The sequence below is a fragment of the Cuculus canorus genome, chromosome 24 (genome assembly GCF_017976375.1).
Source record: "Cuculus canorus isolate bCucCan1 chromosome 24, bCucCan1.pri, whole genome shotgun sequence".
Classification (NCBI taxonomy): domain Eukaryota; kingdom Metazoa; phylum Chordata; class Aves; order Cuculiformes; family Cuculidae; genus Cuculus; species Cuculus canorus.
This window is the reverse complement of record NC_071424.1, coordinates 5,298,676-5,314,749: the sequence shown is the minus strand read 5'-3', so window position 1 is coordinate 5,314,749 and position 16,074 is coordinate 5,298,676. Positions and strand designations below refer to the sequence as shown.

The following is a 16,074-nucleotide window of genomic DNA, read 5'->3' as shown; positions in this document are numbered from 1 at the left end:
TCAGAGGTCTCTAAGGCTGCAGAGCAGCCCAGTGTGTTGGCCAAGTCTTTTCGCGTGGGAGTAACGTGGGAAGGTGCCACCTGGCATGGGACAGGTTCCCTGGCACCTTTGTGTGAGCGAAGAAGCAGTGTCCAGGCAACTTGGAGAAGGGCATGGTTGAATCTGTGCTTTGGCTGATGCTTAGGTGGGCTCTTATTCAATAGCTATAAATTGGAGAGGGGCACATTTAGACATAAGGAGGAATTTCTTCACCATGAGAGTGATGAGGCCTTGTAACAGGTTGTCCAGAGCAGTGGTGGCTGCCCCATCCCTGGAGGTGTTCAAGGCCAGGTTGGATGGACCTTGAAGCAACCAGATCCAGTGGGAGGTGTCCCTGCCCATGGCAGGGGATGGAACTGGGTGATCTTTAAGGTCCCTCCCAACCCAAACTATTCTATGATTCTTGACCGCAACACTGGTAGAGAGGTGACCAGGGTACGAAAGTATTAATCATGTCACGCTCCTAGACAGAGATGTAAAAATAAGCCCCACCCTGCGTTTTCCAGTTTAATTCCCTGGCCTAGAGAATAGACTTGGATTCCCCCTGCCTTGCCATGTGGTTTCAGTTATTGCAGACAATACCATCTCTCTGCATCTTTTGTAATTAACGGAGATGATCAATGACTCAGATCGTTTTGACGGAAGAAGGGGGGAAAATTAAGTTTAGACACCCACAACGACCTGTTTGTTCCCTGTTTACATGGTCCTGCTGCAGGTGCTACGAGGAAGATATGAAGGAGCAGAGGTTTAGAAGCTGGGAGATCAAATTTTGCTGCTAGGGGCTCGTCTATCGGCAGCCTGTTTATCAGGCATGCATGTTTGTGAAGAATGTTGATCTTGGAATTCATTTAAAATACAAGCATGTTAGCATTGTGTGATGTCTTTTTAATGTGAGTTGTGTTGTTTCGTTTAGGAACAAATCTGTGAATAAAACTCGGATTCTGCAGGAATTCTTCCCGGCTTTCTCTTTGCTATCCTTCCCCAAGACAGTGTCTTTGGAGAGCTGCTTCCTCATCCGCCATCCACATTTGGGGAATAAGGTGAGAAAGTCATCCTAGACACATTACCTCCTTGTCTGTGAGGTGTCCACCAGAAGCTCCACATCTTGGGGGAGTTTGCAGGACTTCTCCAGCTGATTCCATCCTGACAGAAGGGTTTAGGGTTGTATCAGACCCGTGTAACGTGACATCTCAAGGTTGCTGTACCGCCCAGCAGCTGTGTCAAGCTCTGTGCAGGCGATGCCGTAACCCTGTCCCTCGGCAGGTAGAGATGTCGTGTGGTGTCTCAGCTGCTTTCACATTTATGCCCTGGCCGTGCTCTTGGGTGAGGGGATGGTCTTTTTGTTGCACAACTGAGCAAAATTCATTTAGGAGTCACCTTTTAGGAGCTGTTCCTGGCAGTGTTACCCCTTCTGAGATCCCTGCCAGGGGAATGTTGCACTGAAGACAGTGACAATTCAGGCTCCTACCCTGATCTCCTCCTCTGTTTTCATGCGGGCTTTGTGGGTGTGGAGGGCCCGCGTTGTCTTGAACAGAAGAAGGGAAGGGCTGGTGAATGAGGAGCTCAATGTGAGCCACCAATGTGCGCTCACAGCCCAGAAAGCCAACTGTGTCCTGAGCTGCATCTAAAGCAGTGGGACCAGCAGGGAGGGGGGGGATTCTGCCCCTCTGCTCCAGTCTGGGGAGACCCCACCTGGAGTCTTGTGTCCAGCTCTGGAGTCCTCAGCACAGGAAGAACATGGAGCTGTTGGAGCGAGTCCAGAGGAGGCCACAGAGATGATCCGAGGGCTGGAGCAGCTCCTGTACAAGGCCAGACTGAGAGACCTGGGGTTTGTTCAGCCTGGAGAAGACAAGGCTGCAGGGAGACCTTAGAGGAGCTTCCAGGGCTGAAAGGGGCCCCAGGAAAGTTGGGGAGGGGCTCTTGGTCAGAGAATGCAGGGGGAGGACAAAGGGGAATGGTTTTGAGCTGCAAGAGGGGAGATTGTGATGAGATCTTAGGAAGAAATGTTTTGCTGTGAGGGTGGGGAGGCCCTGGCTCAGGTTGCCCAGAGCAGTGGTGGCTGCCCCATCCCTGGAGGGTTTCAAGGCCAGGTTGGATGGGGCTTGAAGAAACCTGATCCAGTGGGAGGTGTCCGTGCCCGTGGCAGGGGGTGGAACTGGATGGGCTTTGAGGTCCCTTCCAACCCAAACTATTCCATGCGGTTGACCTCAGCTGTGATCTATGGGTAACTGAGGCGAGCAGCCAACCTGAGGTTTGCGCTGTGACACCTTGCTGCAGGCTGGTGACTTGCTCCTTGTTTGATCGGGCAAACCCAAGAAAAGCTAGCAAGGCTTTTGAAATATATTCTCTTCTCGTCCTAGAGCTACAGTTTGCACAGCCTCTTTGCTGTTGGAAGTGGACAGCTCACCCTAACTGTTGTACCTCTGGACAAGTGCAAAGGACACTGTGAGATGTTCAAGGTGGAACTCGAAGCTGGAGATTTAGGTGAGTACCGATGCTGTAGCATGCGGGGTCTGGGAGATCCCTTGGAGTCAGGAGACTGCTTCCAGCTGGATTTAATCTGCCTGACAGTTGAGATGGTGGTGTGTGCTATTACCTCCTCCAGACTGGTGTGTGCCTGCTTGTAGCAGAGGAGAGATCATTCGGGCATGGGAGTTTGTGTCCTGGAAAACAAAACAGTAGGGTATCATGAGATGCTCAGTGTGAAAACCGCGCAATATAGGCTACACAAGACACAATGCTCCTCAGCGTGTCATTGAGGGCACTGTCTTTCCAAAGAGCTTCGCTTCATGGGAGGTGTGAGCAGTCATTAAACATGGTTTCATCTAATATTACCTCTATTGCATCTTCTGAAGGTTATGCCAGTGCAGATTACTGGACGATGAGCTTCGTGGCCAAAGGGACAGAGCCAGCGGTTGTTTGTGACGGAGCTGCCAGCTAAGGACAGTGGGGTGGGAAAACAGCTGTTTCCAGGACAAGAAGACTTTCAGCTTTGAAGCCAAGGTGTCTCGAAAGTGATAGAGCTGGGGCAACTGGGGCCGGCAGCTGTGCCACCCTGCATGTTTACAGTGTTTAAAAATGACTGTTTTCTGACCCTTGAGGTAATTCTTTGCCTTTCCTCAAATGTATTTTGGGAGAAGCGCAAGCTATTTATGACCTTCCCTGTCCCCTCAGGTAAGCCCCAGGTTTTGCAGCAAAGGATTTTTTTCTTTCCAGGAGCAACAGAGGGATTTCTCAGGATGAGATTCACTTTGTGTCCTTTGTGGATTATAGCACTTGTGAAACGCCCTGGGGGGGGGGGTTGGGAGTGGAGGGGTGCTGTGGCATTTCTGTGTACATTCCTCCTGAGGAGGAGGCGTTGAGCCTGTCTTGTCAGGCCAGTTCTATAAAGGGAATGAATTGGTGATGTGTCCCACTCCACCCCATCTCTCCATCACGTACATAGCCGTGTGCCTCGTAGCGTGCCTCGCAAAGCTGATCGCAGCTCCGCGCTCCAGGGCTGAGATGAGCCTTGCAGCCTCAGGGCAGAGACTCTTACCCACTGCGTCCATCTTGTACCAAAACAATCTATTCGGGCCTCTTCTTTGTCTCTTGTGATCACTCTTCTGCCGTTCTCTATTAGCAGGTTGTGAGTCAAATCTTAACTGTGCTTTTTTTATTTCCTCCACCTCCTTTACTACAAAAACACCGGTGTGAGTTTTAATGGTGATGGTGCTGAGAGTACAGGAGTTCTGGCTGGAGATGGAGCTGCGCGCAGAGCTCTGCCCAGGTTTCACCTGATTGTGCACCTGAGACACCAGAGCTGCACAACTGTTTTCTTAAACTCCTTTCTTTGAGAGGTGCTGCCCTGCGTTTCCTGCCCGGGTACCTTTGGGAGCACCTGAAAGCTTCCTCATCCCTGGCATTTTTTTGCATCAACTCCTTCCAGATCTGGAACTCTGTCTTCGGGATGAATGTTGGTTTTTCCTGGGTCCTATCCAAGCTGCCTTCGCATGCTTCCTGTTGCTTGAGCACTGCTTTATCCAATGCCCTGAGAGAGGCTCAGTTTCAGTGTTTGCAGGCTGCGGATGCTGCGGTCCCTTCCAAGTCTGATCCTTTGGGTCTGATCCTGCTGTTGAAGATCATTTACAGATGTGTTAGGCTGAACTCATGGGCCAGGGCTGTGGTTCAGGACGTACTCTCACAGTTGTTAATATGGAATTGGGAGGGGGTTTGTTTGAAAGTTGACTCTGTTCTCAGGAGTGAGAACCTTTTCCTCTCTAAATAGTTGTGGTTCGTGTAAAATGACAGTTTGGAAGAATGTCTATCTAGCCTTTGTTTTTGAGCAAGACCAGGGGAAGGGGAGCAGATATCTTACTAATCTTATTAGGGTCTGACAAAAGCTGTCAAGTGGGGTGACCACATCTGGCTCCCATACAAGGATAAGGCGGAGGACAGTTCCTGCTCCACAGAATATAGTCTGAGGCCTTGACCCTACGAACATTTCTATGCATAACCCTTGTTTTTCTCCTGTAAATGAAATAAGAACAATCCCAGCGTCATTCTATGTGCGTGGCCCTCGACACTGCACAAACACACACCAGATCCAGGAAAACTGTGGGGAAGAGCCTGACTTTCTCAGGACAGAAAAGGACTCGCTTAATTTGTAGCAAAGTATTAAAGGGAATTGGATTAACAGGACTTCTGTTAGTATTGTTAATGCCTGGGGTGTCTTTTACGCTTATGACGCTACATGCAATCTTGTTCATGCCAAGACACACACACACTACCCCGCTCTTTCCTCTTAGTTCATGGAAATTTGGGAGTTTGGTGATGGCAGAATTAGGGCCTTGTTAGTGACTGTTGCTGTTTACGCTTTGGCAGCCTCTAAAGTCAAAGCTGACGAGGTTACTTCACCTCTTACTGGTTTTGCACCTGATCTGTTTCTGTAAAGCATTTGGTCAGAGAAGCACAGGGAGAGAACCTTCTGGACCCATCATCGCTGGGGTTGCGGGTGGTTCAGTGATGCTGATTTTTCTAAGTGTCCTTGAATGTAACTTGTAAAAGAGCTGCGGAGACAATTCTCGAGCGTCTGTGAAATGCTTTTATTTTGTGAGCTGTGCCGAAGCCATTGGGGCTGTCTGGCTCCCTTGGGAAGAGGCAGAGAAAATGGATCTGTTTACAGTTCCTGTTTAGATTGGGGGGAGGAAAGGAGAAGCTCGGAGGCAGGTTTGTGCCTGTTTAGCAAAAGCGCTCTCACGCTTTGCTTCTCCATTCTGCAAAGGCTTGCAGCTGGTTGCACAGAAGATGGTGAATCTGGACTGTTTGCAGATCAGCTTTCCAAGTGCACTTTATAGTCTCTGCATAAGTTTCCAGATCTGTGTCTAGGCGATACATTGCATATGTCCCAACCTCGCTCCCTTTGGAGTTTACATCATTTGTTTTTAAACTTCCAGTATATTTTCTCTTCCTCATCCAAAAGCTGTAAGGAATTAGCTGCTAAACTAAAACAGGAGGGCAATTCTCCTGCTGATAAAGAGCCAATTTTGGCCCTCACTGCTGTTGAGTGCAGATCCCCAGTCTGTAGCACGGCTTCTAGAGCAGCTCCTGTCTTCAGCTGCCAGAGAAGCAGTGCTAACACCTTCTGCATCTCAGCACAGGAAAGGAGCTGGGATGGAAAACTCAGAGGTGAAGCCAAAGTGGCAAAATTAGGATGGCCAAGAGGAGGTGTTGACACTTTGGCCAAATGGCTGCAAGCAAACCCTGGTGATCTTCCTCATCGGGAGCTCCAGCTTCGCAGAGCCTTTGCAAGGGCTGCAGGAGGTTGTGACTTCCCTAGAGAGCCTGGCAGCTCCCAGTTATCTGCTGAGGCTGAACTGGGGGGAACGGGGCTGTTTTCTCAGCAAGGGAGGAGGCATTGTGGTGACAGACCTGATAGGATGAGTTGCAGAGGGTGTGTATCCTATCGTGGTCTCCCTCCCCTCTAGCTTGACTTTGGCACTTGTGCGTATCTAAGCATACGCACTGGCTTGGACAATCCCCCGCCGCCCCACCTTGGCCGGCTCGGAGGAGCTTCGAGTCATTTTGTGTGCTTCCAAGCTCTTTCCCTGTGAGCTGAGAGGCGGACTCCGACTCGCCCGACATCCCAGAGGCTGCAAAGCTGCTCTGCAGTCACAACAGTACATTGGTACTGCCTGAAAGCCCAGCGGGCAGAGGCGCAAAGGGGTCGTTTCTCTCCTTATCAGGCCAGAACGATGGGCTGTCACCTATCAGCCGGGCGGGGGGATTGTGGTTTAACGCTGGTTTCCAAAAGCAGAGGTCATTGACCGTTGCTCTCAGTCAGTCCTGAACTCAGGGTAACTGTAAGGAGGAGAAAGGAGCTTTGTTCCTTACTTCAGTACCAGGAAATCAGCATCCCCCGCGGGAGCTAAGCTGCTGGTTTGTATTAATTCCTTTTCTCTTTTTCCTCCCCACTGGCATCGCCACTGGCATCCCCACACCCAGTTCCCCCGAGGCAGCTCCGCAGATTCCAGCCTCAAACTCCCTTTGCAACAACACCCTGGGGAGCTTCCTTGGGACGGGTTTCCCGGGTGCCTCAGGCCTTTAGCTTCTCCCATCAGTCCTCTTGCTGTCATGGTCTGGCAGAGAAGCTGGATTTACTGGATCAAAGCACCTCCCTTGTCTCGTGGCTGCCCTCCCAGCTTTCTAGCAGCAAGTCCCGCTTGCAGCACGAGAACACCCCGAGCGAGGGGAGGTGGGGAGCACGAGAGCATCTCGGTCGTAGCGACGCAAGCTCTACAAACCCCAGCATCTCGACAAGGTGATCCTCCTGCCTTTAAACCCCCATATTCACATTAGGGAGCGGAGTTGGTAGATCCACCCAACCCCAGGTCCACATTTAGCCTTGTGGTCTCTAAGAAGCGAACGCTTTCTGGGCTGAGGCCCTTGCGGTGGGTACACAAAGAGCTTTGACTTCCTCCAAACCAAACTATCTCCTCTTTGGAAATTTTGTATGTTGAGCTATACGTTCTCCTCTTCAGGAAACTCCTTGTCAAGGATAGATTTACTGTCCTGCTGAGTTAAACCAGGGAGATGCTGGACTTCCCCTTTGCTTTGGAGATTCAAACGAAGGACAGGTGATTTATTTTTAGCGTTATCTCTTTGTCTACGGGAGGGGAGGCTTGTTCTAAAGGCTCAGGGGTGCTAGGGGGTAAAGCTATATATGCATAAAGACTGTTTCAATGCTGAACACTAAATTCAATGGTGGATAAAAAAAAGAATGTAAATATGCACTTAATGCAGAATTTTATGGATGGTCATAATTTAATATATTGCGAACTTTGTAAATACTTGGGAAAAGCCTGTAAAGTGTGTAAATAAATGAGATTTGTATGTAAGGAGAATAAAAATGTTTTTACTTTTTGAAATTAAATGCAAGTGTTAATGCACCTTTTCCCCTTTCTTGATTTATTTGGGCTATTGAGAACTGGCAGATCCTGGACCTAATGAAGGAGAAGGTAATTATATAACTATAGAATCATTAAGGTTGGAAAATACCTCTAAACCCACTCAATCCAACCGTCAGCCCAACCCCACCGTGCTGGCTAAACCATGTCCCCAGGTGCCACGGCCACACGCTTTTTGAAGTCCTCCAGGGATGGAGACTCCCCCACCGCCCCGGGCAGCCTCTGCCAGGGCTTCACCGCTCTGTCAGTAAAGAAATTTTTCCTAACATCGAGTCTAAATCTGCCCTGGTGCAACTTGAGGCCATTTCCTCCCTTCCCATCCTTTGGCACTTGGGAGAGGAGCGCAGCACTTCGCTGAGCAGCCTGTTCCAACGCGTGACCAAAGCGGAGGTCGAGAGACTTAGTGGGGCAGGAGGAGGGCTGTTGTGGCAAGAGAGGGGATCAGCGTGGTCCAAAGCCAAAGGGGAAATGGCAAAGCATTGGCTGGAGGTTGGGGAAGAGAGATGAGGCGGCAGAGCTGCCAGCCTGTTATTCATTTGGCTCTGCTAGCCAGAGGTGGCCACCTGCTGAGCCTTTCTAGTAGCCTGCACTCCCCAAAGGCAGCAGCACCTGGAGCAGAGCTGGGGCGGTTGTACAATCGCAGATGGGGATGAAGAGGCTGCCGGGTCTGTGCCAGAGCAGCCTCTGTGCTGGGGCAACTGAGACCCCTGATGTCGAGCTCTCCAAGCGAGAGCTGGAGCACAGCCTGGCCCTGCAGCCATTCCAGCGCTTCCAGGCAGCCCCGAAGGCAATTACAGACCCTCGCCTCCCCTTTCTGGGGCACTTTCAGCTCTACATCCCATTCTTCCTCTCCTGCTCACCCTTCTCCTGGGGGTGCAGGGCAGAGGCATTGAGCCCCTGCTTACCCCTCCTCATCCCAGGGGTTGGGGGAGCCTCGGGCTGCTCCTCGGCTGCTTTTCCCCCCAACACAGCCGTTCCTCCGACTCCCGACTGGGGAGTTCCTACGCTGCAAATTGTTCTCAGCGGTTGCATTGTGTTGCCTTCATTTCTGGATGCAGCTGCGTTCCAGGGACAGGGGAGGACCCTTCTATAAAACAGGGCTTTGCCGGTTGCTTAGGGATTATTATTATTATAGTTTAGAAGAAAAGGGATGAGGGGTAGAGGAGAGGACCCATAACTGAGGGCTGAGGTTTGGAGCGGCAGAGAAGTGGATGAAAATTGCCAATCCAGGGATTACGAGTCAGGCACAGGGTCTGTCTCGGGGAGTGGACCTTGCACGCTCATTGGCACCAGCCGTGCTGCTGCTTCTCCATCAAGGCCGATATCTGAGATGGGTGTGTACCTCGTGGCTCCGAAACTCTGCTCTAATAAAGAAATACATTTCCTCCCCAATCTTCGAGCTGTTGGGTGTTCCTTTTTGCCTTTGGGAGGTGCTTTAAATCTGACTGCCAGAGCCGTGGGCTACTAAGAGCAGAAGCTGGCTGCGCGATGCTGAGCTCAGGTCTCCCTCCTGCTCTCCTGTTGCTCACAGCGCTGGAGCTGAGTTGGTCCCTCAGCGATGAGGAGAAGAAGATCATCTTGGATGGGCACAATAAATACCGCTCCCAGGTCTCTCCTCCTGCCATGGATATGCTGAAGATGGTAAGTGGCTTTGTGGCAGGGGAATGTCAGAGGGTGGTTGTGTGGTGCAAGCCTCGGTCTTAACGCTAAGCAGGATCGGTGTTTTCTTTACGGGAGGCAGAGCGGTTCGTCTACCAGGTGACAGCCTGGTAGGGATGGAGGTTCTCTGAATTGCTCCTAAAGAGATGTTTCCTTTCACCTATTGACTTGTCTGTGATTGTTTGTGGAAGTTCCCAAGTGGGATCTGGATGCTGTGATGCTCCGTAGAGAGCAGAGCAGCTCACCCCCACTGGAGGTCCTGGTGATGGAGAGGAAAGGCAGGTGAAACGTTGCCATAGGCAATTGGAGGGGAATCCTGCTTCCTTGGGGCGTTGTATTTGCCTTTGCAGGTAAAAGGACTTTTACTTATCAGAGGGAATATCAACTTCAAACACGACCACCAGGGCATTTAGATGTTTAGGCTTTTCATCGTGGTCTTAATCCCCACCACAATTTAGCCACGGTCAGCTTGGAGGTGAGAGATCCCCCATTTCTCTTGGGGAAACTGAGTCAGGTGTCCACCACCACACGTGGCTGCAGTGGCTGCAAAAAACGAACTCTTGAGCTGGTGCTGCTTTTTGACTTGTTCAGACCCTTGATGTGATTACATTTTGGCTGTCCCCTTTGATCTTGCACCACATGTGATTTTCCTCTGCTTCCAACACGGGAGGAGGAGGAGGAAGGCAACTGTTTCTCACAGACAGTTGGAGCCCTTTGCTCTTTTGGTCACTTGGAGGAGAACTCTCTGCCTGTCCCTAAAGCTTCCCAGGCTGAATTAAACCTCTGCGGGCTGGAAAATAGTGAGTAAATGAAGCAAAAAGCTGTGTGGAGGTGTAGGGGTGTGACCGGTGCCTCCAGATTCGAAAGGGAACAGAACCCTGATTCCGTGGACGTTCACCAAAGCAAAGCATGGAGAATACGCAGAATGAGGGCTTTGGAGCCAAAATCTTGGAGAAATACTTGAGGAAAACAATTTCTTAAGGTCCTTAAGTCAGTGGTGATTCTGAAGCAGTGACTGCAGCTCGCGGCTGAAGCTTTGGTCGCAGGCGGCGTGCTGCGAGATGCTCCCGTCTGTCGCTTTGCGTCTGCTCAAACACAAGACCCTCTCCCAGCCTGGAGACAGAAGCTGGATTTTGGGAAGCGCTGCGAGTGTTTAGCTCCCAGCAGCCCTGCACGATTTCTTGGTAGAGGTTTTCCATGAGAAACCTGACCTCACCTCCCTCCAGGGACGTTTGCTTGGGCTGCCTTTGCCTCCGAGCTCACCTGCCGCTGTGGCACCGAGCCCGGCTGAGGTCACCCCACGCTTCTGTTTGGGACACGGAGACGGTTGCTGTGGAAATCATTGGGCAATGGGGAGGATCCGTCACCTAAAGCTACTTTTCCTTTTTAACGAGGCAAATCCTGCAGGTGCGACTCCCTGTTTATGGAGCCCAGCTCCGTGCCAGAGGGGGAGAGGGGTGTGCGCCAAACTGGGTTTGCAGCCACCGCGCTCAGCTTGGCCACGGTGGGAGATCAACCGATGTTTCGTGTCCCCATCCGGATGTTTTGGTGTTCCTTTCCCCCCACAGGGCCCATCCACACCCCCTCAGCACCCCGATGGTGACGTGTCCCACGCCGGGGCCGTGTTCTGCCCCTCTTTGGAACCGGCCCTTGGCTCCATCCGCGAAGGTCCCCCTTAGGACCTGCGATTTGCCGGGCTGTCTTCCAGCTCACTGCGGAGCTGCCGTCTCCATCAAATGGTGCAAAACCGGTCCAAACAGCTGTGGTGTGGGGTTCGCTGTGCCTCCTGACAAGAAAATTTCTCCTGCGTATCACACGGGAGGGGAACCGCGGGCTGGTGGCTCAGCTGGTGGTGGGGCCACTGCTGCTCCAGAGGAGGCTCCTGGCAGGCAGCTGCTCCTCGGATCCAGGCAACCTGATGTTTCCCAGGAGCGTGTGCTCCCAGGCTCTGTGCAGTTGCTAGGAGAGATATGTCCTGCTCTCCTCCCATTCCCACCCTGGTCAAAGAGGGATGTCCCCAAGCCCTCTCCTGTGGGACTCAGGGTGAGTCTCCTTCCTCCATCAGATTTCACAATGTCTCCGTGCTGAAGCTGAGGGTGCTCCGCGATGATGTTAGATACACTTTGGGCAAGGCTGCCAGAGTCGTGCTGCTGCACTGACCTTCTCGTTGACCTCTACGTGAAGGTTTGGTTCCTGCTGGGACTGACTGTGGAGCTCCCCTCCTTCGAGGACTCTGAATTTTATTCATGGATGGGGATATTGTGGTCAGAGAGGTCAGGGGTCCTTGGTACGTGTCCTCGTGTGCGTCGGAGAGCCCCGTGTCCTTGTCTGTACGGTGACACCAAGCTCCTTTCAGAGCTGGGACACAGAGCTGGAGGCCTTCGCTCAAGCCTACGCAGAGAAGTGCATCTGGGACCACAACAAGGAGAGGGGACGACGCGGGGAAAACCTCTTTGCTATGGCCCCGACCCTGGACCTGGAATTTGCCGTGGAAGACTGGAATGGGGAGGAGAAATACTACAACCTGACAACTTCCACGTGTGTCCCCGGGCAGATGTGTGGCCACTACACCCAGGTACCAAGGTGGTGGGGCAGAGCGATGGGGTTGTCAGGAAAGGAGATCTATCAGAGCCATAGGTCCTCCCAGAGTCTTTGCAAAGGGATGAAGAAACATGTAGGGATCAGAATGATACAGGGGGTCCTGGGCATGGTGCCAGTCATGACCAGACTTCTTGGAGAAGACCTCTTTTAAGCAAGGTCTGCAACACTTTATGGCAGAGCTGGATGCCAGCTTGGCTTAGGCAGAGATATGAAGTCTCGGTGATTCTTCACAGCTTGGTGGGAGTGAGGAGGAACAGTGACAGTGGTAGTAAACATGAGGATGGATGGATGGATGGATGGATGGACGGATGGATGGATGGATGGAAGGATGGTTCCAATATGAAATCAGAGATGGTGATGCTCTACCTGAGTAGTCTATATGGTAGCAAACCACTTGGATACGTGGGCTGCAGTCCTGGGTTGGGAAGGTGGTCCGGGCAGGAGCAAGGGGCAGGATCCTGACTGCTAAAACCACGTTGGGATGTGGGATCTGGAGCACACACTGAGGAGGAGCAGCCTTCGAGGCCAGGCAACAGGTTGCTAACAGGGTGTCCACCTTCCCCCAGTCACCTCAGCTTCCCCCCTGGTCTTGCCTTAGGTTGTCTGGGCAAGCACACATCAGATCGGCTGTGGGGCGAAGTTTTGTGAGAAGATCGACGGAATCGAAACAGAGGGCATGTACCTGCTTGTTTGCAACTATTATCCCCCGTAAGTGTCACGTCTCGTGTGGGTTGGTGCACCTTGATGGGATTCCTGTGCTGGAAATGTCCTTCCTTCAGTCCTAAGAGCAGAGCAGGATTTGGCCTTGTTCAGAAATGAAAGGCTATAAAGTGGAGAGGGGTAGATTTAGACTGGACGTAAGGAGGAAATGCTTCACGATGAGGGTGGGGAGGCACTGGAAGAGGTTGCCCAGGGAAGTTGTGGCTTCCCCATTCCTGGAGGGGTTCAGGGCCAGGTTGGATGGGCCTTGGAGCCCCTGAGCCAGCGGGAGGTGTCCCTGCCCATGGCAGGGGTGGGTTGGAATTAGATGATCTTTAAGGTCCCTTCCAGCTCAAACCATTCTATGATTCTATGAAAAGCAACTCCAAGAATGGCCTCTGTTATCTTGGGTTGGCCACAAAGGAAGGAAGGGTTGTCTGGTGATCTTTGCCCATGATTGTGGCTCCTGAGATCTGGTCCAGCTCCCGGCACAGACCTGAGGAGAGAGCTCCCCTGAGAGCTGCCCAAGGCCGATGCCGCAGTAGCTGAGGGTACAAACAGCAGCTCCCTGCTCTCTGCCTTGCTCTTCCCTGCCGTCGCCTGGGGTGGAGAAACCTGCTTGCACCAGGGTTGGACACGGGAGGAGGGGTGAGCGGCCACTTGTGAAGCCCTGGGACTCACCTTGGGGACCACTTGATTGAAGCTGGTGAGACCAACAGGCACAGTCACCTGCAGCCGACGACCTTCTTAGGGGTCTTGAGTAGAAAGGAGACAAAATCATCTGTCCAAATGCCCATTGACCACTCTATTCTAAGTGGTGGTGAAGGATCTGGCCCATGGAGCTGTCTCCGTGGGTTTTAGGAGCCCTGGGGCCAGGCTCTTGAGAGTTGAGGCACCAACAGTCTGTGGCAGGAGACCAAGACCTGCTTTTGACATTAATCCTGAGTTTTGCATGGCTGGGATGTTCCCACGGAATCAGGACCCCTCTTTGGGGTGGGTGCTTCCCCCTCTCCTCATGCTTGCTTTTTCTTGGTGTCTTCTGCTCCCAGGGGCAACATGAAAGGCCGAAAGCCGTACAAGGAAGGACCTTCATGTTCACAGTGTCCTGAGGGTAGAGTCTGTGTCAACTCTTTGTGCGGTGAGTGAAGCAAAGCGTCGCGTGTCCCTTGACAGAACGTTGGGACTCAGACCCCTGGGTTAGGGTCCAAGCTCTGAACTTCCCTGGAGGTCTCAGGAAGCCCTGGACAAGCCGTTCCAGGGCTGGATCATGAGACACCAGGTGTGATGGCAGCCCCTAAGATGGATCAGCTGCCTCAGCATGAGAAGGATCGGACAAGGACCTCGCATCCTCTCAGCCACAATTTTTTCCCTGTGAGGATGACCCTTGAGGGGCCGGAGGTTGGTTGAGGGCGATGAGATGTCTCCAGTTTGGGAACACCAGAGCATGGGATGTCCTAGAGTGATCTGAGAGGGATCAGCTGCTGCTTCACCCCACTGCTGGTTCCTGCTGGCCCTGCTCGGTGCAGGGGTTCCGTTGAGGTACCCAAAGGGACCCCTCAGCTGACCCCAGCCCTAACCCGTGGCACTTTTCATCTCTTACCAGAACCCACTGTAGAGGAGACCACTCCAGCCTCTGTGACAACAAAGGCAAGCCCTTCCACCCCAGCCACAGCCACGCCAAAACCCACAGCCAAACCAGAGCCCACAACACCAGTGCCCACCACGGCCAAACCAGAACCCTCAACACCAGTGCCCACCACGGCCAAACCAGAGCCCTCAACACCAGTGCCCACCACGGCCAAACCAGAACCCACAACACCAGTGCCCACCACGGCCAGACCAGAGCCCTCAACACCAGTGCCCACCACGGCCAGACCAGAGCCCTCAACACCAGTGCCCACCACGGCCAGACCAGAGCCCTCAACACCAGTGCCCACCACGGCCAGACCAGAGCCCTCAACACCAGTGCCCACCACGGCCAGACCAGAGCCCTCAACACCAGTGCCCACCACGGCCAAACCAGAGCCCTCAACACCAGTGCCCACCACGGCCAAACCAGAGCCCACAACACCAGTGCCCACCACGGCCAAACCAGAGCCCTCAACACCAGTGCCCACCACGGCCAAACCAGAGCCCTCAACACCAGTGCCCACCACGGCCAAACCAGAGCCCACAACACCAGTGCCCACCACGGCCAAACCAGAGCCCTCAACACCAGTGCCCACCACGGCCAAACCAGAGCCCTCAACACCAGTGCCCACCACGGCCAAGCCAAGACTTCCAGCCACACCCAAACCACCCGCAACAACCACACTCCCAGCCACAACCAAGCCAAAAGCCACAACCACACTCCCAACCACAACCACGGCCGAGCCAAAATCCATAACCATGCTCCCAACTGCAGCCAAGCCACCACCCACGGCCGTGTTCCCAACCACAGCCAAACCCAAACCTGCAACATTAGCACCCATTACAACACCAGCCAAGACAAAACCTGTCACCACGCTCCCAACAAGAACTCCAACCAAGCCAAAACCCACAACACCAGTAGCCAGCACCACCATGGCCAAGCCAAAACCCACCATGCCAGCACTCACCACCACTACTGCCAAGCCAAAGCCCACCATGCCACCCACCACACCAAAACCAAACACAACCGCTACCACTAAGCCAACACCCACCACACCAAAACCCACCACAACCACCACCACGGCCAAGCCAACACCCACCACGCCAAAACCCACCACAATGGCCAAGCCAACACCCACCACACCAAAACCCACCACAACCACCACCATGGCCAAGACAACACCTACCACAACAAAACCGACCACAACGACCACCACGGCCAAGCCAACACCTACCACAACAAAACCCACCACAATGACCACCACAGCCAAGCCAACACCCACCACAACGACCACCACGGCCAAGCCAACACCTACCACAACAAAACCCACCACAATGACCACCACCGCCAAGCCAACACCCACCACAACGACCACCATGGCCAAGCCAACACCTACCACACCAAAACCCACCACAACCACCACCATGGCCAAACCAACACCTACCACAACAAAACCCACCACAACCACCACCATGACGGCCAAGCCAACACCCACCACACCAAAACCCACCACTGTCACCACTATGGCCAAGCCAACACCTGCTACTACAACACCAGCAAAGCCAAAACTCACCACCACAACACCAGCCCCTGTCACGACAGCAAAGACCCAACCAAAGCCTGCCACAACCACTAAGCCAGAACCTACTGAAAGAGAAAGAACCAATCCTACTGAGGCAACTGGCCTAATGGTTTCTTTTGAGCCCATGTTAGACCTGGATTATAAAGGATCTGCAGAAGCAGAGGTAGACACTGGAGAGCCCATTAGCCCCTCACCTACAGAGGATCCAACCTTGTTAGAAAGCATGGGCACAGCCTTTAGCCCCAAATCAGTCCCAGAAACAAATAAAGAGGATGGGAAAGAGGCATCAGCCTCTTCCAGTCCCCCTCCATCCCTCAGCCACGTTGCTCCAGATATCAAGTTAGTTTTCAATAAAGCTGAGCTCATAACCCCCTCAAAGTCAGGGGTCTTCAGCCCCGAAGAACCCACCTTCTTGCGCT

The 16,074-nt window shown here is 52.9% G+C and overlaps 2 protein-coding genes across 4 annotated transcripts in view; both read left to right on the top strand.

The window, feature by feature from the left end:
* C24H6orf89 (chromosome 24 C6orf89 homolog) overlaps positions 1 to 6,495 on the top strand; it is a 28,004-nt gene extending 21,509 nt beyond the window's left edge. For all 3 annotated transcript variants that reach the window (XM_054087939.1, XM_054087940.1, XM_054087938.1), the window contains exons 6-8: positions 953 to 1,079; positions 2,400 to 2,523; positions 2,895 to 6,495. In XM_054087939.1, the coding sequence (XP_053943914.1) occupies positions 953 to 1,079; positions 2,400 to 2,523; positions 2,895 to 2,980 (337 nt within the window). In that variant the 3' untranslated portion in view covers positions 2,981 to 6,495. The remainder of the gene's footprint in view (positions 1 to 952; positions 1,080 to 2,399; positions 2,524 to 2,894) is intronic.
* Positions 6,496 to 8,726: 2,231 nt separating this feature from the next.
* On the top strand, positions 8,727 to 15,209 carry PI16 (peptidase inhibitor 16). The gene is given in 6 exon segments (XM_054087915.1): positions 8,727 to 9,125; positions 11,500 to 11,718; positions 12,343 to 12,452; positions 13,493 to 13,581; positions 14,047 to 15,021; positions 15,024 to 15,209. Coding segments are annotated over 6 exon segments (1,635 nt in total). The 5' UTR covers positions 8,727 to 8,972; the 3' UTR covers positions 15,113 to 15,209.
* Positions 15,210 to 16,074: the final 865 nt, after the last annotated feature.